Source organism: Apodemus sylvaticus, chromosome 17 (assembly GCF_947179515.1).
Source record: "Apodemus sylvaticus chromosome 17, mApoSyl1.1, whole genome shotgun sequence".
Taxonomy (NCBI): Eukaryota; Metazoa; Chordata; class Mammalia; order Rodentia; family Muridae; genus Apodemus; species Apodemus sylvaticus.
In genome coordinates this window covers 2,906,799-2,929,827 of record NC_067488.1, presented here as the reverse complement: position 1 = coordinate 2,929,827, position 23,029 = coordinate 2,906,799, and the positions used below count along the sequence as shown (strand labels likewise).

Sequence of the window (23,029 nt, the reverse complement as noted above, 5' to 3'; positions counted from 1 at the left end):
CAAGAAATAAGTTCAGAGTTAATGATTTTTAAGTTAAAAAAAAGTAATCCTAAAAATTTTTGAATGCCATTACCAAATCTATTAGAGTTTGAATTTTATAATTATATATAAAATATTTATCTTTCCATCTGTATTTTGCTGATTCATGGCCCACTCATATGTGTGACTTGAGTGTTTGTGCTGCTTTAAAAATAGTTTTTGTTATGTGGTATATCTACACAATGGAGTACTATTCAGCCATTAGAAACAATGAATTCATGAAATTCTTAGGCAAATGGATGGAGCTAGAGAACGTCATACTGAGGTAACCCAGACTCAAAAGGTGAATCATGGTATGCACTCACTAATAAGTGGATATTAACCTAGAAAACTGGAATACCCAAAACATAATCCACACATCAAGTGAGGTACAAGAAGAAAGGAGGAGTGGCCCCTTGTTCTGGAAAGACTCAGTGAAGCAGTATTCGGCAAAACCAGAATGGGGAAGTGGGAAGGGGTGGGTGGGGGCATGGGGGAGAGAAGGGGGCTTACGGGACTTTCGGGGAGTGGGGGGCTAGAAAAGGGGAAATCATTTGAAATGTAAATAAAAAATATATCGAATAAAAAAATAGTTTTTGCTGTATATTTATAAACTAGCATATTTTAGCAGAGTATATAAAATTAGTATGTCACAGGAGCCTTTCTAAATTTAATCAGTGGTTTTATGATTTTGTATCGAACTTTGTGATTTTGAAGATGCAAACTGTCTCCCGTCCCTTTATAGTTTTAATACCAACAAAGACTATATAGAGAGTAGGAATCCATTTGTGCCAACCAGAAGTTCAGTTCTTGTCCATAGCTGTCTACTGACCATAGATTGCTGCTTATAATGGCAGCAATGTACAAAATGGCTCAACAGTATACAAAATATATTTAATGTTTGGGAACAAACTGTTACAGTAGTAGCTATTAAAAAGAGCCTGACGGATACTTAAGTTCTCATATTCTCACTGAGATATACCAGAAAGCAGAAATCCCAGTTTCTGAAAATTAAACAAAAGGCTTAAGTACATCAGTCTGCTGTCATTTTCCGTGTCTGCTAACGCAGCAGGTGAAACATGCGGGGCAAGCCTATAATACAATTTAAGCTGGGCTCACAAACACCACAAGTGACTGTAGAGCCCTGTGTATCAGAAGTTAGGTCCCAGGATTTTGTGTCAGATAAAAGTAGCTGTAATTCCTGCTCTTCTGCTCACCCACCGTGTGGCTCTGGATAAACTCTGACCTTCAGAATCATCATTTGTATAAGAGATAAATAAATGCCCATTGAGTTCATTGGGAAAAATGGCTGTAGCCTATAAAAAGTCTTCAGTATATGTCTAGCTCATTGATTATAATAAGAATTTCTATCATTATTGAATAGAAGATCCATAATAATTTAGTTAACAGCATTATTTCCCCTCCCTTGATCTTGTCAATACCTTTTCTGCTTAGAGTAGTAAGTTAAAAACAAGTCCATTTTACAAGAAACTTTTCTCTTTCACATCATATGGTGTCGATGACGTCACCCTTATCTCTGCCTTGTCATTCTCTTCTTTTCTCTTTATTCATTGAGAAAGCAATGACAGAGCTTTAGATTAGACAAACTAATCCTCTCTGTTCATGTTAAATACATTAGATGTTAAATTACAGTGTCAGAGAGTGGCATAAGATAATCTAGAACTTAAGTATAGACCTATTGCTTTATTTTTAATATTTAGTCATTTGTTTATTATAATTATTTTTTCTCTCATATAATGCATCCCAACCACAGTTTCCTCTCCCTCCAGTCCTCCCAAAGTGGGATTTAGTGTTTATTCAGCAAACTTTGTTTTAAGAACAATACTTTATACCAGACATTAAGGATAGAAGTAGCACTACTCTATTTAGAATGTAATGGAGGACTTAGGTAAATCAGGTATACAGACAGGTAAAGTGTGTTATGGTAAATGTATAATCAGCACAGCAACAAGGTGTCATGGGAGTAGCTTCACCTAATCCAATCCCCTAGTGTGTGCTTAGGAAGGACTTGTCTGAGAGCAGTTCTCATGAAAAAGGTTGGCCTATGGAGTGTTCCACCCAGCTGTGTTTGCGTGTCTGTGCATAACCTTCTCACGCTTTACAACTTAGTGAATTGAAGACAGAATTGCAAAGGTTCCAAACACTAAGTAATGGAAACAGTCAAGCCCTAATTTCATATTTTTACATGTGTTAACATACCTGTGTCCTGTAAGTATGTGTAGTATATGTGGTTAAAAGTTTAATGTTTAAGAGGGGAAAGGCTTCCTCTCAGTTCAGCTTCTTCTGTGAGACTCTCCTCACTCACTAAAGCAGAGCTAGAGGCTCTGCTCCGCCCTGGGTTCACAAGACTGCCAAGACTTGCTTACAGCACTTAAGACGTTGTTTCCTAGTTTTCTACTCACACATGAGGAGATTTTTTTCCAAACGTAAAATCCCTTAGAAAACCAAATGGTTTTTGGAGTCGCCAGACTATGTATGAAGTAAATATAGAACACTTTAACCTGACTTTGAAAAAGAAGCTGAAATACTGAAACAATAACCAAATAAATGTTTTAAAATGGTTAAAAAGAAAAGAAAAGAAAAGAAAAAAAGAAAAAGAAAAAAGAAAAAGAAAAGAAAACCAAATGGAACAAAACTATGTCGTATTCATCTTTTTATCTCCAATACTGGTGAACTGCTTGTTAAATTATAAATAAATGTATAATAAATGCTTGTGTGTGAATTAGGAATGAGTATAAGTTGTTTTGAGTGAGATAAGCCTGTAGCCACCAACTCCTCGGTAATCATAATAGCAGGGGTTTGAAGTGAAAAAGAATCTCTTGGCTTCATCAGACTTCCATTCTAGTCACAGAGAAGGCCAGTTTCAACCTGTAAAGAGTAGAGGAGAAAACAGTGGAATGGTGGAGGCTTTGGTTAAAACCGAAGCCTCTTTGAGAAGAGGACATCTGAGTAGAGACACCAGGGAAGTGAATGACCACACAATCGTATAGAGCATTCCAGTCTGGAAGATCAGCCGGCTTAAAGATTCACAGGAACATTCATAGAATTCTCAAGAAACAGCTCAGGAGGACAGCGTGCCTGGAGGTTGGTGAGCAGGAAGGAGTGTGACAGGGGATGGAACCGACACATTTTACAGGGACAGCTCACATTTCACCATGGTAAAGATTTTGTATGAAAAGCCAAGTGCAGGATTTGCAGCAATACAGTATGGTGATGTGATCTGTCTTTTTAACAGCTCAGTCTTCCTGTCACTTGAGGGACTGAAAGGCAAGAATGCAAACAGGGAACACATGGGGCTGCTTTAGTTCAAGGGAAAAATGTCATTCAGACCAGTGTAAATACAATAATTTTTTTGGACTCTGGGAGTAAATATTGGAAAGTAAGTTTGATGAGCTAGCTCAGTGAGGATGGCACTTGCTTGGAAGCCTGATGACCTCAGTTTGATCCTCATGACCATATAGTAGAAGAACAGGCCCACTCCTGCAAACTGCCATCCAGTTTCCACACACACAGGTGAGCTTGCACACAGATAAACACACAGATGCACATGTGCTCATGCATACATACAAAACAAATAAATGTAATTTTAAAAAGGAATTGGATAAATAAACTCAACATTGTGAGCCTGTGTGTCTGACCTGAGCATTCAAGGTGTCAAGTGGAACTGTAAATGCAGTACATTCATGTAATACTTTAAATACAGTGCACACATGCAGTGCTATAAATACAGTGCACACATGTGGAACTGTCAATACAGTGCACACATACAGAACTATAAGTGCGATACATGCAATACTATAAATACAGTGCACACATGTAGAACTACAAATACGATACATGCAATACTATAAATACAGTGCACACATGCAATGCTATAAATACAGTACACATGCAGAACTGTAAATACAACACACACAGTGTGACATGTGGAACTATAAATATAGTGCACAATTCAGCACTGTAAATGCAGTGCACTTATGTATGTGGAACTGTAAATACAGTGCACACATGTGGAACTATAAATTGATACATACATGCGGTACTATTAATACAGTGCACATATGCAATACTGTAAATACAGCACACACATGTAGTTCTATAAATACAGTGTGTACATGTGGAACTGCGAGCACACTGTACACATGCAGTGCTATAAAAACAGTACACACATGCAGTGCTGTAAATATACCACACACGCAGTGCTGTAAATACAGTGCACACATGTGGAACTGCAAATACAATACACACATGAAATACAGTAAATACAGTGCACACATGTGGTGCTATAAATATGGTAAACACATGCAGTACTGTAAATACAGTGCACAGTGCCATTCTGTAAATACAGTGTACACACGTAAGTAAGGTACATATAGCACTATAAATAAGGTGCAGGTATGTGATAGGATAAATGCTAGGACATTAAAGGGTACATTGCTTAACTCTAGTTCTGTGTTTAAGCAGGTATGTAGCTTAGAGTAATCTTACTTTCTATGGACCTAGCTTCTTTTTTTTTTTCAGATATAAAATAAGGGATTAATTTTTTTTCCTATTGTAAAAATCCCCTGATGTTATAATTCCATGAAAGGGAAAATTCATTTCTTCCCATGTTTTTATGCAGGGAGAAACAAGTGGACTCAGCATCGTGTGGTTTTCTGTCTGTAATTATGCACAAGGTACATACATTTATAAACACATGCATAGAATAAGTGTCCAAAGTAGCAAATCATTCACTGAAGTGTGCTGAATGTTGTAAATCCTACTTGTTTGAAAAATAAAATAACTAAGAAAGCTGATTAGCCACAGAGGTAAAAGACCCTTCAATTTATTTATTTATTTATTTATTTATTTATTTATTTATTTATTTATTTGATTTCTGGCTTTTTTAAAAAATTGATTTTTTAAATTCTTTGTTTACATTCCAAACGCTTTGCCCTTTTTCCAGTTCCCCCCACCCCATATGTCCCATAGGCCCTCTTCTCTCCACCCATTCTCCAGTCATCCCCCTCCCTTTTCTCTGTCCTGGTACTCCCCTACAATGCTGGATCAAGCCTTTCCAGGATCTGGGCCCTCTTCTTACTTCTTCTTGGGAGTAATTTCATATGCTAATTGTTCCTTGGTTATTCAGGGCTTCTGGGCTAATTAATATGCACTTATCAGTGAATGCATTCCATATGTATTCTTTCGTAATTGGGTTACCTCACTAAGGATGATATTTTCTAGTTCCAACCATTTGCTTAAAAATTTCATGAATTCATTGTTTTTAATTGCTGATTAGTATTCCATTGTGTAAATATACCACATTTTCTGTATCCATTCCTCCATTGAGGGACATCTGGGTTCTTTCCAGCTTCTGGCTATTATAAATAAGGCTGCAGTGAACATAGTGGAGCATGTGTCCTTATTGCATGCAGGGGAATCCTCTGGGTATATGCCCAGGAGTGGTATAGCCAGGTCCACTGGAATTGTCAGGCCCAGTTTTCTGAGGAACCGCCAGACTGATTTCCAGAGTGGTTGTACCAATTTGCAACCCCACCAGCAGTGGAGAATTGTTCCTCTTTCTTCACATCCTCGCCAACACCTGCTGTCTCCTGAGTTTTTAACCTTAGCCCATTCTGACTGGTGTGAGGTGAAATCTCAGGGTGGTTTTGATTTACATTTCCGTAATGACTAATGATGTTGAGCATTTTTTAAGGTGCTTCTCAGCCATCCGAAGTTCTTCAAGGGAAAATTCTTTGTTTAGCTCTGTACCCCATTTTTAATAGGATTATTTGGTTTTCTGGTACCTAATTTCTTGAGTTTATATATATATATATATTGGATATTAACCCTCTGTCAGATGTATGGTTGGTGAAGATCTTTTCCCAATTTGCTTGTTGCTGATTTGTCCTTTTGATGGTGTCCTTTGCCTTACAGAAACTTTGTAATTTTATGAGGTCCCATTTGTCAATTCTTGATCTTAGAGCATAAACTATTGGTGTTCTGTTCAGGAACTTGTCCACTGTGCCCATGTCCTCAAGGGTCTTCCCCTGTTTCTTTTCTATTAGTTTCAGTGTGTCAGGCTTTATGTGGAGGTCCTTGATCCACTTGGAGTTGAGCGTAGTACAAGGAGATAAGAATGGATCAATTCACATTCTTCTGCATGCAGACCTCCAGTTGAACCAGCACCATTTGTTGAAAAGGCTATTTTTCCCCCCACTGGATGTTTTCTGCTCCTTTGTTGAAGATCAAGTGACCATAGGTGTGTGGGTTCATTTCTGGGTCTTCAATCCTATTCCATTGATCCACCTGCCTGTCACTGTACCAATACCAGGCAGTTTTTTAACACTATTGCTCTATTGTATTGCTTGAAGTCAGGGATACTGTTTCCCCCAGAATTTCTTTTGTTGTTGAGAATAGTTTTAGCTATCTTGGGTTTTTTGTTATTCCAGATGAATTTGAGAATTGCTCTTTCTAACTCTATGAAGAACTGAGTTGGGATTCTGATGGGGATCACGTTGAATCTGTATATTGCTTTTGGCAAAATAGCCATTTTAACTATATTAATCCTGCCGATCCATGAACATAGAAGATTTTTCCATTTTCTGAGGTCTTCTTCCATTTCCTTCTTCAGAGACTTGAAATTCTTTTCACACAGATCATTCACTTGTTTGGTTAGAGTCACACCAAGATACTTTATATTGTTTGTGGCTATTGTGAAGGGTGTCATTTCCCTAATTTCTTTCTCAGCCTGCTTATCCTTTGAGTATAGGAAGGCTACTGATTTGCTTGAGGTGATTTTATAACAAGCCACTTTGCTGAAGTGGTTTATTAGCTGTAGGAGTTCTCTGATGGAGTTTTTTTGGTCACTTAAGTATACTATCATATCATCTGCAAATAGTGATAGTTTGACTTCTTCCTTTCCAATTTTTATCCCTTTGATCTCATTATGTTGTCTAATTGCCCTAGCTAGTAACTCAAGTACAATATTGAAAAGATATATATAGAGGGGGCAGCCATGTCTAGTCCCTGATTTTAGTGGGATTGCTTCAAGTTTCTCTCCATTTAGTTTGATGTTGGCTACAGGTTTGCTGTATATTGCTTTTACTATGTTTAGGTATGGGCCTTGAATTCCTGTTCTTTCCAAGACTTTTAGCATGAAAGGATGCTGAATTTTGTCAAATGCTTTTTCAGCATCTAATGAAATGATCATATGGCTTTTTTCTTTGAGTTTGTTTATGTAGTGGATTGCATTGATGGATTTCCTTATATTGAACCATCCCTGCATCTCTCGGATGAAGCCTACTTGATCATGGTGGATGATCGTTTTGATGTGTTCTTGGATTAGGTTGGCAAGAATTTTATTGAGTATTTTTTGCATTGATGTTCATAAGGGAAATTGGCCTGAAGTTCTCTTTCTTTGTTAGATCTTTGTGAGGTTTTGGTATCAGCGTAATAGTGGCTTCGTAGAAGGAATTGGGTAGTGTTCCTTCTGTTTCTATTTTGTGGAATAGCTTGAGGAGTATTGTTGTTAGGTCTTCTTTGAAGGTCTGATAGAATTCTGCACTGAAACCATCTGGTCCTGTGCTTTTTTTGGTTGGAAGTCTTTCTATGACCCCTTCTATTTCTTTAGGGGTTATGGGACTGTTTAGATCCTGATTTAATTTTGGATTTGGTATCTGTCTAGGAAATTGTCCATTTCCTCCAGATTCTCCGGTTGTGTTGAGTATAGGCTTTTGTAGTAGGATCTGATGATTTTTTTGAATTTCTGTTGTTATATCCCCCTTTTCATTTCTAATTTTGTAAATTTGGATACTGTCTCTGTGCCCTTTGGTTAGTCTGGCTAAGGGTTTATCTATCTTGTTGATTTTCTTAAAGAACCAACTCCTGGTTTTGTTGATTCTTTGTGTGGTTGAGTACTTTCAACTCATTAGAAAAAGCAGACATGTGTCCTCACTGAGAAGTAAGAGGTCAACTGTCTTAGAGAGGTCTTTGAAATGATATACTTACCCAGAATTCTAGTCGCAAGGAATTCTAGAAAACAGTTTTTGTTTGTCTTACAGGATGTGTGAAAGACGGGTACAGCGGAGCCTGGTGTCTGTAGCTTTCTAATGTTACTTAACCACAGTGGGAAGCACTAATGACAATGTTGTGCCTGCAGGATGAAGATGAGCTGGATTCACACACCATGGTGAAGACAACTTCAGAAAGCGTGGGCACCATGCGGGCCACAAGCACGATGAGCGAAGGCGCCCAGACGATGATTGAACATAGCAGCACCATGTTAGAGTCGGACCTGGGCACCATGGTTATAAACAGTGAGGAGGAGGAGGAGGAGGAGGAGGACGGAACTATGAAAAGTATGGAGCAGTTTCTCTCCGAATGGTGCTTTTCTCATTTGAAAGTGTACTCACTAAAACCAAGACAAATTCTGTTGGTTTTTAGAAAATAATTATAGGAATTTTTGGTTTAGGGCTTACTTGACAGCAAATGTCAGAACCTTTAAAAAAAAAAACCCTTTAACATATGTGTAACACTTAACAATACATCTTTACTTTAGGTTATGGAACTTTTTCTGTAAGCTACCAACCCATAATTTAATTTGTGAAATATTTTAGGGAGAGAGGATAGTGTTTCTAACATTTACTTTTCCAATTAAAAAGAAAACTTAAAATTTTGTTCCAATAAATACAACATAATATTATTGCACACTGCCCAAATTATCATTTAAACCACAGAGAGAGAAGTGCAAACCGGAGAAGAAACCCTAGGAAGGCTCACAGAAAGGAGGCTTGGTTCCTCCACTGCTGCTGCTCTGGTGTGTGCAGCCCTCAGCCTGGGTTGCTGCAGGCTGACCTGACTTCTCGGACATCCGCCTTGACCTGCATAGCTTACAGAATGAAGTTGGGATTCCTTTTGTGGACTGACCCCAACTCTGACCTGAGGTCATCAGTACAGGACATAGTGTTTTTGTGAGGAGAAGACACGTTGACTATCTCTGTGGCGATTGACTGTTTTCTTCCTTTCTCTACTAGTGTGGTCCTGTGCGGTAGGTTCCACGTGGCCGAGCGGAGGCGATCTGACCTCTGCTGTAGGGAGGAGGAGCAGCTCGTGTCGTGGCTCCTCGCTGGGACTTTATTGAGTTAACTTGAGGTGCTGACTACATCTCAGTGTGTTAAATCAACTAGATTTTATTAGAAGAAATAGAAGTAATGTCTAGATATTTTAAGATTTATTTATCATTTTTCTTTATGTGCGTATGTGGGCCTGAGGGTCTATCTGTGTACTACTGTGTGCATACAGGTGCCTGCAGATGTCAGAAGATGGTGTCAGATCCCCTAGAACTAAAGTTACAGCTGTTTCTGAGCCTCCTTGTGGGTGCTGGGAACTGCATCCATGTCTCCTGTAAAAGCAGCAAGTGACCTTAACTACTGGGCCTTCTCTGCAGCCCCAAGTCTAGACAATTTAAACACAGAGGGATTTAAGCAAAAAAATATGAATGTTAACAAAACCAATGGGCAGGCTAGAGAAGGCTGTGTAGGAAGACTCAGGAGGAGAAAACATATTGACTATCTCTGTAGCTATTGACTCTTTTCTTCCTTTCTCAGGAGAGTCTGTGTATAGCTACTACTGCTGTCACAGTGGTCCTGACTATAGTAGAATTGTGTTTATCCTAAACACCTGTGACTTGCTGACTAGATGCCAGGGCACTTCAGTAAAGATCTTGATCTCTTCTGGGTCATGCTTCCTAGAATGAACAACTAAAGGATATGACCTCTGATTATTGTTTTATTTGCCCTTTTAGGAAATAGTACACTTTACCCGAATTCTAGTTACGAAGAATTCTAGAAAGCACAGTGTTTGTCTTACAGGATGTGCAACAAAAGGTACCCCAGAGACTGGGTCAATGGCTTTTTAATTTTACTCAACCACAGTCTTGAGTAATCAATTCCTTTCATCTAGAGGTTCCTCATTGTATGTTATAGAGCCGGTCTGCTCAGCACTTTTAGTAAATGAAGCTTTTAATTTTAATTGGATAAAGCTTTAAGATGGGCATGTTTTAAAATTGCAAATGCCATGCAATGGAGCAAAATGAAGACCATTCCAAAATGGAATCAGGATCTTAAAGATTTCCGTATATTGGAACATTTAAATTGATTTGCAGGATAAACTGGGCTCTGTGTTCAGATCTCTAACCTCACAGTTGTACACCATGGCATGTCCAGACCTGACACTGGGTCTACAGGATAAAGCAAGGCCTGGATGTTTCTGTTCAAAAAAAAAGAAAGAAAAGAAAAAAAAAAAACAACTGATGCTTCAACAACTCTGAGATGCAGCCAGGCCTAATAATCCCTTTTTAGAACAAGGAAATAACAACTTCATTGTAGTCTCAACCACCAGTGCTCATGTGGACGTTCAGGGCTAGCATGTGGCGGGACTATTGAACAAGTGCAGGGCACACAGAGCTCGCTGAGCAGAGGTAGCACATCGTACTCTAGGAACATGTGGAAAACAACTGACCATGATTAAATGTTATAGTACTACTTCCTTATATTAACCTTTCATGGTTTATTCAATTACTGTATCCTGAGTTAAATGATTTTAAGTAATATATATTTAAAGACTTATTTTTATATACTTATATATCTAATATATGGACACATATATCAGAAACTTATTTTGGACTCTCACCCACACAAACACATACATATACACAATTTTATTTAGTTACTGAAAGAGCACATCTGCAGTTCTGCTTGACATTTGGGGTAATTCATTCTGAGAAATGGTAACATTGATTCAGAAAGGGTTTACAAGAAAGACCAAGAAGGAGAGCCTGACCGTAGCTCTGCCCCACAGTTCACGTTTGTCCCTAGACAGCACTGTGGATGGGGCTGTCCCGTTCTTTGTTTACTTTTCTTTCCATATCGGATGCATAACCTTTGTCGTCTTCTCTTAAAATCCATCTTAGAAAAGGATCAGATACAAACATATAAGTACCTAATTGTACTTAATACTCATGAATGAATCTTTTCTATAATTACAAAGTCTTGAGCCAAAGGAATAAAACATTAAGAAATAATTAACTACGACTGGAGAGATGGATTAGGGAAGTGCGTGCTATGCAAGCATGAGACCTTGATTCCTTGCTCCCAGCTGGCCATGGGGAGGCGGAGACAGGTGCTTCCTCTTGCTGGCTGGCCATTCTACCCAGTCACTGAAAAGAAAAGAAAAAAACAAGCGATGCTACAACAGCTCTGAGATGGAGCCAGGCCTAATAATCCCTTTTTAGAACAAGGAAATAACAGGCTCCGAAGAAGCCCTGTCTGTCTCAAAAACAATGTGGAAAGTGATCAAGGAAGACATCTGACATCTACCTTTGCTTCCACAAGTACAATTCATGCACAGATGTAGTGGGGTGGTGGAGAGTGACAGGGATGAAGGGAGGGAGGGGAGGGGGGAGGCGTGACAGATGGTGGACAGACAGACAGACAGACAATGTTTCTTCAAGGAAAAATATAATAATTATATGCCACCTTGACTAGTAAGTTTAATTTTGCCAGGGCATGGCTGTAAATGAGCCAGCCCGTCCTCTCATGCATATTGTTGCACATGCCCACAGTTCTTCTGAGCCCTGGGAAGCCTTCACTTTTCTCTGTAGAGGCAGTAGGTACCCAATGGTGTATGGCGTGCTTACAGTAGTGTGGAGCTCCCTATGGGCACTTGTCTGTGTGCCCTGGGCCGGGGGGGTGTTTGGTGTAGTGGAGACCAGTGCATCTTGATTGTGCGGTATGTTCTACTACCACAAAACACAAGCTGAACATGGAAATGGTCTTCTTCCTTGTGCAAATGAGTATCTCCTACAGACCTCCGAAGGAAGGTTTCCATGGGCACAGTCAGCACGTTTACTACTCTATTTTTTTGTTCAACTGAAAGCTCAGCTTCAATTTGTCTGTTTCCTCTCCTGTGCCCTCATTGGCAATGGAAACCAGCTGCCTCACGTTCTCCCCACAGTGCCTTTGTGTACACTTAACTGTTCTCAGTCCCTCCTGCTGCACAGTTGGGCCCTGTAAACCCGTGAGCAGCCGCTGTTCTTCCTGAACTTCTCACCTCCCTCACGATGAGCTCAGAACCTCCCTGGGCTTTGTGCATCTCCTTTTACTCCACTGCACGGCAATAACAACGCTAGGGAAGAAGGCGCTTGTTAGCAGCTTGTACACCCCATCCTCAAGTTTGTGTGTGCTTATTGTACTCTTAGCAACAAATGAGAGGACAGACTTAAGATCATGAACCAGGTAGAACACTTACATTTTAAGTGACTTGTAGAAGAACAAACTGGGCGAGGCCCTTGGTCCCTCAGCTGCTGGCAGTCATGCTGTACTGATTGCTTTACTTCCTTCTTTACACCTTAGTGTCTTTACCACGGCATACTAGGACTGAAAAGTCAAGCACACTGCATTTTGTTATCTTAAAATTTCTTCATATATTTATCTTTTCATGAAGATTTCGTTTGCTTAGAAGAAATATGGAACGTTAAAGAATAATTATTGATGGGCTAGCATATTTTACAAAATTATATTCTACTTAATTTAGTATCCTTGTAAAAGTTTAAAGGAATGAATGAAAGACATAGAAAAGAACTTTAAAAAAAAAAAGTTTCAAAGGCATAGAGGGAATGAATGGTGGTTTTTTTTTTTCCCCCTTTCCTTTGCTGCTAATGGGATTTTGGTTATATAAGCAAGTAAGTGGAAAGAACTAGGCCAAAATTGAGGAACTAAGTAATTTCAAATATTAAGTTTATTATTACAATAAACTCTATTTTAATAAGTTAAGGTCAGAACTTAACTGCAGCTGGAGAGATTGATTTCAGCTTTCTGTGGCCGTCCTCTCAGTGTTCTAGGAAGGCATTTGCCATAGCAACCACAGTCTGCTTCCTTCTCTCTGCACGGCCCCCAGACCTCAGGTGCTCCTCGATGCTGCGAGTAAGAAACATCATCATTCTGCTTCCCCCGGAGACTCAGCTGTACACTGGCATGTATTTCGTATTGTACAGTAAAACGTCAGCTAGGCAGTTACAGCTGCCCTCCTGTTACCTTTTAAAGCAACTTAATCTGTTTTCCTCTAAAACACAGTACTGAATTTTAAAGTAAGAATAGAAAATCTTTTTTCTAAGCACATGCATTTGAATAGAAATCTTGTTACAAAGTCATGCGAAAAAGAACAATCTAATGAGACAAACTGCATTCTTTTATTTAAGCTGACTTTTAGATTGTTCACTGTATAAGAATACTTGTTTCTTTGGAATAGGTTATTGTCTAGACTTTTTTTAAAAGAAGAAATCCTTTATTTAATGTATGTATTAAATGTCTTTTAAGTATTTATCTGCATCATTTATACTTTTTAAGATTTATTTTTGTGAATGGCTTTGTTCACATATATGTGCATGGGTGTATGTACATGAGTGTATGTGCATGTTGCAGTATGTGCATGTATGTATTACAGTGTGTGTGCATGTGTGTATGTGCATGTTGCAGTATGTGCATGTATGTATTACAGTGTGTGTGCATGTGTGTATGTGCAGTGTGTGCCTGCTGCATGAGGAGGTCCGTAGAGGGCTCCGGCTGCTCTGGGACCACAGTTACTGATGGTTGTGAGACGTCATATAAGTGCTGGGACCTGGGTCCTCTGCAAGATCAGCATGTGCTTTTAACCAGCGAGCCGTCTCTCTAGCCCCATGTCCCATATTTCTTATAGCACTCTTTAATACGCTTTGTTTATAAAATGTACGAAATATAAAGTTTGACTGGATGCAAGATGAAAATGGCTGTTAAATTTCTGTTTAGTTGGGGCCATAGAACTTTTGTAAGACCAGAACTAGGAAAAAAAATTCCTCTCAAAGTTATTGGATTTCAAATATAAAATAAGAGGAGGTCCTTCTCCCTAAATCATCCAATATCCAAGATAAGCCAAGTCAACATATCAAGCATTTTATATTATTATTTAAAATAGGTTCTCCTCTCATACAATACCTCCTGACCACATTTCCCCTCCCCCACTCCTTCCAGGCCCCCACCCAACCTCTCTTCTCCTCAAGATCCATCCCCCTCCATTTCCCTTCAAAATAGAGCAGCTTCCAAGGCACAACAACCAAACACAGCAAAACAAGAGACAGTGAGACAGGGTAAAGCCGAGCTCACATCGAGGCTGGAAGGGACAAGCCCGTAGAGCCGTCCAGGAGGACTAAGCTGACAGGCACCACATGCATGGAGAGGACCGGTGCAGACCTGTTTGCTGCTTCAGCCTCTGCGAGCCCATGTGTGCCCTGCTTAGCTGATTCAGTGAATTGTTCTCCTCCTGTCCTCCTCCTCTGCTGCCTCCTACAGTCTTTCCTTCCTCTCTTCCACTGGGCTCCCCTAGCTCTAAGGGGAGGGACCCAGTGGAGACCCTCGGCATAGACTCTGTCTCTGTCCGCCCCATCCCACTCCCGGTTTCTGCACCTCTGAGCAAGGCACCAAAGTATGACTATGGTAGAAGATCATCGGGCATCATTTCATTGACTTTTTCCTAGTCCTGCTTTCTTCTACCCTATGTGCCTGGGCTATCTGGTCTCCAGTTCCCGGCCATCCAGGAGTGTTAGGCATGGGCCTTCCCTCATGGCCTGGGCCTCAGTGTAACCAAACTGGTTGGCCACTCCCACAAGTTCTGCATCACCGTGGCCCCAGCACATCTTGCAGGTCAGACAGATTGTAGATAAAGGGTTTCATGGCTAGAACTAGCTAGAGGGTGCTGGTGCCCAGATGTAGGGTGGCCTGCTCTGTGAGTGCACTGACTTCACTTGCCTCTTCATGCTCAGTGAGCTGTGTAGATGTTTTCAGGTTTCTAGGTCAGACTGGAAAGGAGTTTCACAACTATAATGTATCTGGAATATAGATATAATTAAATTATCATATATAATAATAATGAATTTAAAGTTTTAAAATTAGGATATTTCTTTAGCAAAACTGAAGTTTCCTAATCCTCCTACTTAAAAAAAAAAATTTATGTTTTCTACTCTATGAACAGAAATGTACAAGTTAAGGGCTGTTCATGACCACATCTACCATGAAGCCCAAATAATGGTGGTTTAAATAAAATAGAATTAGTTTCTTTTTCTTTTCTTGTACTGAACAAGAAATTCAGAGAAAGTGGTCTGTGCTGATAGAGGGATTTCATGGCGCCATCTGGGCCTTCCTGCACTTCCATCTTGATGTCGTTACTTTCATTGGGCTTGCAGAAGAGACAACAGCTTCCCAACCATTAAATCCAAATTCAGATTCTTTTTTTTTAATTTATTTACATTTCTAGTGTTATCTCCTTACCCAGTTCCCCCCTCTCCCAGAAACACCCTATCCCATCCCCCTCCTCCTGTTTCTGTGAGGGTGCTCCTCTACCCACCCACTTCTACCTCCCCAATTCCATACACTGGGGCAGCTATTGAACCTTCATAGAACCATTGAACAAGGCCATCCTCTGTTACATATGCAGCTGGAGCCATGTGTACTCCTTGGCTAGTGGCTTAGTCCCTGGGAGCTTGGGTGGTGGGGTGGGGGTCTGGTTGGTTGATATTGTTCTTTCTATGGGATTGCAAACCCCTTCAACTCCTTCAGTCTTTTCTCTAATTCTTCCATTGGGGACCCCACACTCAGTGCAATGGTTGGCTGTGAGCTTCCAACTCTATATTTGTAAGGCTCTGGCAGGGCCTCTCAGGAGACAGCTCTATTAGGCTCCTTTCAGCAAGCCTTTCTTAACATCTACTATACGGAGTTCGGTGATTTTATCTGGGATGAATCCTCGGGTGGGACAGTCTCTGGATGGCCTTTCCTTCAGTTTCTGCTCTGCATTTTGTCTCCATATTTGCTCCCATGAATATTTTGTTCCCCTTTCTAAAAAGGACTGAAGCACCCACACTTTGGTCTTTCTTCTTCTTGAGCTTCATTTGGTCTGTGAATTGTATCTTGGGTACTCAGAGCTTTTGGTTTCACATCCACTTATCAGTGAGTGCATACCGTGTGTGTTCTTTTGTGATTGAGTCGCCTCACTCAGAATGATATTTTCTAGGTCCATCCATTGGCCTAAGAACATCATGAATTTAGATTCTAAGCATGGGGCAAGTGTAATGTTAATATCACGATCAGAACTTTTTGGAAACTCATACTTTATACAGTCGGTCAGAGTTATGTCATTTGGCCACTGCCAGAAGAGAAGTGCTTTCTCGTCCTGACAGGAAAGGAGGACTACAGACATGAGAGAGGCTCACAGGGCAGGAATGCTCCTGATAGGACTGTGCTGAGCTCAGCCCTACACTCTGTAGCAGGAAGTTCTGAAGTGGCACTGCCTGGGATTTCCCCTCTTGTTATTGAGCCCAGGGCATCGTCTGCCCTTCTCAGTCTCTAGCCACTGCTTCTGTTGTTTAGTTCCTTACTACAGAGCAAAGGCTGGCTTTCACTCAGCCTTTCCTCTACTCTGCCAGGTAAGGACGTGCCTACTGAGCTAATCTTGCTTTTAGTTTTGAAGACTTTTTTCCACAAAAGATTAATGTTTTCCAATAACTGTCTCTTGCAGAGTTAACAAAACTTTAAAATTCAACTTAAATAAAAGAAGGCAGTCCATTAAACTGTTTTTTTTTTTGATGACTTCATAACAAGATATTATGGGGGCTGGAGACATGGCTCAGCGGTTAAGAGCACTGACTGCTCTTTCAGAGGTTCTGAGTTCAGTTCCCAGCAACTACATGGTGGCTCACAACCATCTCTAATGGGGTCTGGTGCCCTCTTCTGGTGGGTCTGAAGAGAGTAACAGTGGTGTACTCCTATACATAAAATAAATAAACAAATCTTTAAAAAAAAAAAAAAAAGATCTCATTAACCTAAATATGCTTGTACCTATTATTTTCCTCCTTCAAAGCATGGATGGCCCTTTTTCTGTATAGCTTGTATTACAGTAGATACCTTATTAATATTAGTTTCTCCCGGGAAAATGTTGGTTCTCCATTCACCCCTATTATGTTTTGGGTGAATTCTTTCAGATACAAAGATCTGAATCAGGAGTTACTGTGGGCTGGAGATCAGAAATAACAAGTGCAGACATTATATGTGCTCTAGTGTATACCCAAGAACAGTAATTCTGTAATGAGATTATATGTGTAACTGTAAGTACTGATTCTCATCACAGAGAGATGATGAGACTTTTTGAAAACATTAACATGAAACATAGTAAGGACTTTCTATGGCTGTGTAGGAAATCTGATCAGAGAGAAGAAAATGATCTTGGTGGGTGAACCTTAGCAAAAGACATTCAGTATGTATAAGAGCCTTGGTCTCTCTCTCTCTCTCTCTCTCTCTCTCTCTCTCTCTCTCTCTCTCTCTCTCACACACACACACACACACACACACACACACACACCGAGCAGTGAAGAAGGGAGAGGGGAGAAGGAAGAGCATGGATGGAGGAGAGGAAGGTACGCCAAGCTCTTAGCCAGTCACCTCTCACTCTGCATTTGGATTTTCTCAAGTATCTTTTAGAGAATTTGTGCAGATGTAGTTATAACTTATATGTTGTCTTTCTCTATTCTCATAATATAGGTTGTAAATTGAGACTTAGGTTCAATTTCTAAATCTGATTTCCTAGTAAGAAGTTGCAGTAGAAACCAAGTATCCATTCTGAAGATACAGAAATACATGTTTTAATGATGAGATCCAAGATAGATCAAGGGTATTTAAATTTTGTTGCAAATGTTAATGAAACATATGTTTCCTGTTAATGTCAGTAATTAACCTTCTCATGTGGGCTGGTTCCTTTCCCCTTCTCAGTTTGCTTATCTGTCTGTCAGTCAACAGACAGTGGTGTCTGTGTTTTAGCTGTTGTGACTAACACTGCAGTGAACATGGCCACATAAGTGTTCAGTTCGCGTTTAGCTTCTTTGTAAGGCACAGCTATGTCAAGGACCACAAGGCCTTAAGGTGACAGGAGTGGCAGAGCCTTCCCCAGGGGAGGCTCAGAGGGATCAGTAAGGCCTTCCTCTGGTCCAAGTGTGAGTGTTTACTAACAGTGGGCCAGTGTGCAAGAAGAAGCAAGTGTAGCTTCCTCCTCCAGGGTGGCAGCCACCTGAGGCTCCCCACTGAACTGCTGACTCGTCCTGCTTATGCTCTACATAGAAAACTCACTGGGCTGCCAGACTGGGGATAGGTGCCCTCCATTGGCGCAAGCACAGGCTACCTAATCTCAGCTTTCCTATAAAACAAAAACAAAAACAACAAAAAGCCAAACAGGCTTCTACGGGATGATAATTAAACATAACGAAATAAAATATTGTGAGATGCAACAAAGCCCCTTGTTGGGGCTGGACATTGCCACTCCTCGCTTGTTAAGTTAAAGAATTCCTCAGTTGGAACCTATGACAGGAAGTAGGCATCGACTCGGATTCATCATCTCTTAGAGACGTAGGGAAGCTTTTAGCATTGCATTGTTTGTTGAAAATTATTTCATATCCCAGCTTTAGCCAACAATGTGCCTTAGCTGTCAGCATTAAGCTGCCTGTGTCCTATTGAAAGCACGTTCTAAATTGGCCAGCTCTGTGTCTTGACTGTTGTCTGAATTTATGACATGGCAAGTGTGGTGTGTTCCCATAGGCAAGTGAAGAGCCTGGGGTGAGGCCGGGCAACACGTCACACTAGGCTGTTCATGTGAGAAACCAACAGCAAAGACAGACCTGATGCTCGGGTGACAAAGCTGTTGAAAGGGCTCCCTGGAACAAGGGGCAGAACAAGCTTCAGGCTCCTGTGCTCCCCGCAGGAGCCTTTCTTGTAAAAGAAGATAGCTTACTATCTGTCTGGAGAGTTACGTAAACGCCTTCTTGCTAGTCTCTGGGACATTCTCGAAGTCCTGTGGCCGTAAGGAATCCAATTTAGAAACTACTGATGAAGACAACCACAAGACTTTTTTAAATTAGTTATTTTAAATGCTTGTATTTTTACTGTAATTGTTCAATATAAAAAGTAAGCCATTTTAAGATTCTGAACAGAAGAATGACATGGTTTGTGTGTATTTAGAAAGGTCACTATGGTTGCAGTATAGTCAAAATTGTGACTATAAAATAGCAGAATTTGGAGGCAGCTGTACCATCTTATGGAGTAGGCAAAAACTGGTTAGAAGCTGAGTGTCAAAAGAGAGAGAAATGTAAACAAACCTTGAGGAGAAGAACTAAAACCCATGTTGGATGAGTGTGAGAGTGGAGTCCAAATTAATCCTCCGCTTCCTTGCCATAGGATTGAGTGTATGGTATTGACCTTGGCAGAGACGGAGTGGGGGCGGGGCTGCAGGTTTGCAGAAACTGTCTTCAGTTAGTCTCAGGAGTGAGTTGCTAACTCACATACATTTCGACCGAGTGGTACAAAGCACACAATGTAAACTTGGAATAGAGCTTAGGACAGTTGGAGCTAAGGAACCAACTTCAGGAGACATAGCTATAAATAAACAGGAGACGCTCTAAGACCCCAGGGAGCAGGGCCATCAGCTGCAAAGACTCACAAGTAAGCGGTCAATGGAGGAGAAAACCTTAGTAGCCCTTCCAGTTTCTTAACAGCTTAAAAGTATATCATTAGAATCAGCACAGGCATAGGCATGAAAAAATAGAAGTGTTTAAAATGTATTATCATATTGGTATCATTTTTAGTAAGATTATGATGAGGATTCTATAAAATAACAAAGTTTTATTTGGAGTCTTTATGTATTTGTTTGATACTTGTTTGTTTTTGCCCTGTGTCCTGAACTGGCCAGGGTAGTTGGTTTTGGCCAGGACGCATTTATTATATGGCTCACTGAAAAATAATTCCCCATTTCAATAAACATCATATACTTATACCTGCCTTCTGTGTTTGTTTACCTAAGGAAATGCAACGTCACCCCAAGTACAAAGACCTTCTTTCATGGACTACTTTGATAAGCAGGACTTCAAGAACAAGAGTCATGAAAACTGTGATCAGAGCATGCGTGAGCCGTGCGCTGTGTCAAACAATGTTTTTCCTGACAACTGGAGGGTTCCTCAAGATGGAGACTTTGATTTTGTAAGTACATTGTCTTTCTCCCATTTCCCTTTTTACTTTCCAGATTCATTTTCATTACTTTGGAGGACCTAGTTCATAAATACGAATGATATATCTATAAACTACAGACTGTATATTAATGTGCAGCCATAGCTATGGCTGGAATTGTAGCTTACTTATAGAACTGTACTATCAGCAAAATGTAAATATAACTAAATAGGTCCGCTCAAATTTAGAGACATATTGAGGCCTCTGCATACGATAGATGATAACCATCTCAGGCAGAGTCGGACGGTCCCCAGCTGACATGCATGTGGCGCTCCGCCTCATGACATAGCATTAAAACTCAAGTGGAGTCCATGTCCAGTGTACTTGGTCCTTCTCTTTAAAACTGTGTCTAGGTGGCATAGAGATTTATTTCTTCTACAAGGTTCAGTGTTCTTTCTTTTTTTGTTTGTTTTGGTTTTGGTTTTTTCGAGACAGGGTTTCTCTGTGTAGCCCTGGCTGTCCTGGAACTCACTCTGTAGACCAGGCTGGCCTTGAACTCAGAAATTCACCTGCCTCTGCCTCTCAAGTGCTGGGATTACAGGCGTGCGCCGCCGCTGCCACCACCACCTGGCTCAGTGTTGTTTCTAAAAGAGTGCAAAGAATATGATAAACCATTTTAATGCACTTGTTTCCAGAACTTGCACTAAGTTCTCTGAATTCCTTGATGAAACAAAAAATATTAGAGTAAAGTTTTGCTTTAGCAAGTTTTAAATAATTTGTTACTTTTGCAAAAATACTCTAAATCCCACTAAAATCAGGGACTAGACAAGGCTGCTCTCTCTCTCCATATCTATGCAGTATAGTACTTGACGTTCTAGCTAGAGCAATTAGACAACAAAAGGAGGTCAAAGGGATACAAACTGGAAAGGAAGAAGTCAAACTATCATTATTTGCAGATGACATGATATTATAGTTAAGTGACCCCAAAAAACTCCACCAGAAAACTCCTACAGCTGATAAACAACTTCAGCAAAGTGGCTGGATATAAAATTAATTCAAAGAAATCAGTAGCCTTCCTCTACTCAAATGATAAACAGGCTGAGAAAGAAATTAGGGAAATGAAACCCTTCACAATAGTCACAAACAATATAAAGTATCTTGGTGTGATTCTAACCAAACGAGTGAAAGATCTGTATGACAAGAACTTCAAACCTCTGAAGAAAGAAATCAAAGAAGACATTACAAGATGGAAAGATCTCCCACGCTCATGGATTGGCAGGACTAATATAGTAAAAACGGCCATCTTGCCAAAAGCAATATACAGATTCAATGCAATCGCCATCAAAATTCCAACTCAATTCTTTATAGAGTTAGAAAGAGCAATTCTCAAATTCATCTAGAATAACAATAAACCCAGGATAGCTAAAACTATTCTGAACACTAAAAGAGCTTCTGACAGAATCACTGTCCCCTACCTCACACAGTACTAGAGATCAATAGTCATAAGATCTGTATGGTGTTGGTACAGTGACAGGCAGGTAGATCAATGGAATAGAATTGAAGACCCAGAAATGAACCCACACATCTATAGCCACTTGATCTTTGACAAAGGAGCTAAAACCATCTAGTGGAAAAAAGCCTTTTCAACAAATGGTGCTGGTTCAACTGGCAGTGAGTATACAGAAGAATGCGAATTGATCCATTCTTTTCTCCTTGTACAAAGCTCAAGTCCAAGTAGATCAAGAACCTCCACATAAAACCAGACACACTGAAACTAATAGAAAAGAAAGTGGGGAAGAGCCTTGAGCACGTGGGTACAAGGGAGCATCAATAGCTTATGCTCTAAGATCAAGAATTGACAAATGGGACCTCATAAAATTACAAAGTTTCTGAAAGGCAAGGGACATTGTTAGTAGCACAAAATGGGAACCAACAAATTGGGAAAAGATTTTTACCAACCCTACATCCAACAGAGGGCTAATATCCAATATATACAAAGGACTCAAGAAGTTAGACTCCAGAGAACCAAATAACCCTAGTAAAATATGGGGTACAGAACTAAACAAAGAATTTTCACCTGAGGAATATTGAATGGCTGAGAAGCACCTAAAGAAATGTTCAACATCCTTAGTCATCATGGAAATGCAAGTCAAAACAACCCTGAGATTTCAGCTCACACCAGTCAGAATGGCTAAGGTCAAAAACTCAGGAGAGAGCAGGTCCTGGCGAGGATGTGGAGAAAGAGGAACACTCCTCCACTGCTGGTGGGATTGCAAACTAGTGCAACCACTCTGGAAATCAGTTTAGTGGTTCCTCAGAAATTTGGGCATAGTACTACCGGAGGACCCTGCTATACCACTCCTGGGCATACAACCAGAGGTTTCTCCAGTATGTAATAAGGACATATGCTCCACTATGTTCATAGCAGCCTTATTTATAATAGCCAGAATCTGGAAAGAACCTAGATGTCCCTCAACAGAGATATGGTACAGAAAATATGGTATATTTACACAATGGAATACTACTACTCAGCTATTAAAAACAATGAATTCATAAAATTCTTAAGCAAATGATGGAGGTAGAAAATATCCTGAGTGAGGTAACTCAATCACAAAAGAACACACATGGTATGCACACACTGGTAAGTGGATATTAGCCCAGAAGCTTGGAATACCCAAGATACAATTCACATACCAAATGATGCTCAAGAAGAAGGAAGAACAAAGTATGGATTCTCTGGTCCTTCTTAGAAAGGGAAACAAAATACCCACAGGAGAAGATACAGAGACAAAGTGTGAAGCAGAGTCTGAGGGGAAAGACCATCCAAAGACTACCTCACCTAGGGATCCATCCCATATACAGTAACAAAACCCAGACACTGTTATGGATGCCAACAACTGCTTGCTGACAGGAGCCTGATATAGCTGTCACCTAGGAGGCTC

General features: G+C 40.2%; 1 protein-coding gene across 2 annotated transcripts in view; it reads left to right on the top strand.

Annotated features, from left to right (window-relative positions):
* Stk3 (serine/threonine kinase 3) overlaps positions 1–23,029 on the top strand; it is a 267,772-nt gene that overhangs the window by 177,524 nt on the left and 67,219 nt on the right. For both annotated transcript variants that reach the window (XM_052160772.1, XM_052160773.1), the window contains 2 exons: positions 8,180–8,378; positions 19,945–20,120. In XM_052160772.1, the coding sequence (XP_052016732.1) occupies positions 8,180–8,378; positions 19,945–20,120 (375 nt within the window). The remainder of the gene's footprint in view (positions 1–8,179; positions 8,379–19,944; positions 20,121–23,029) is intronic.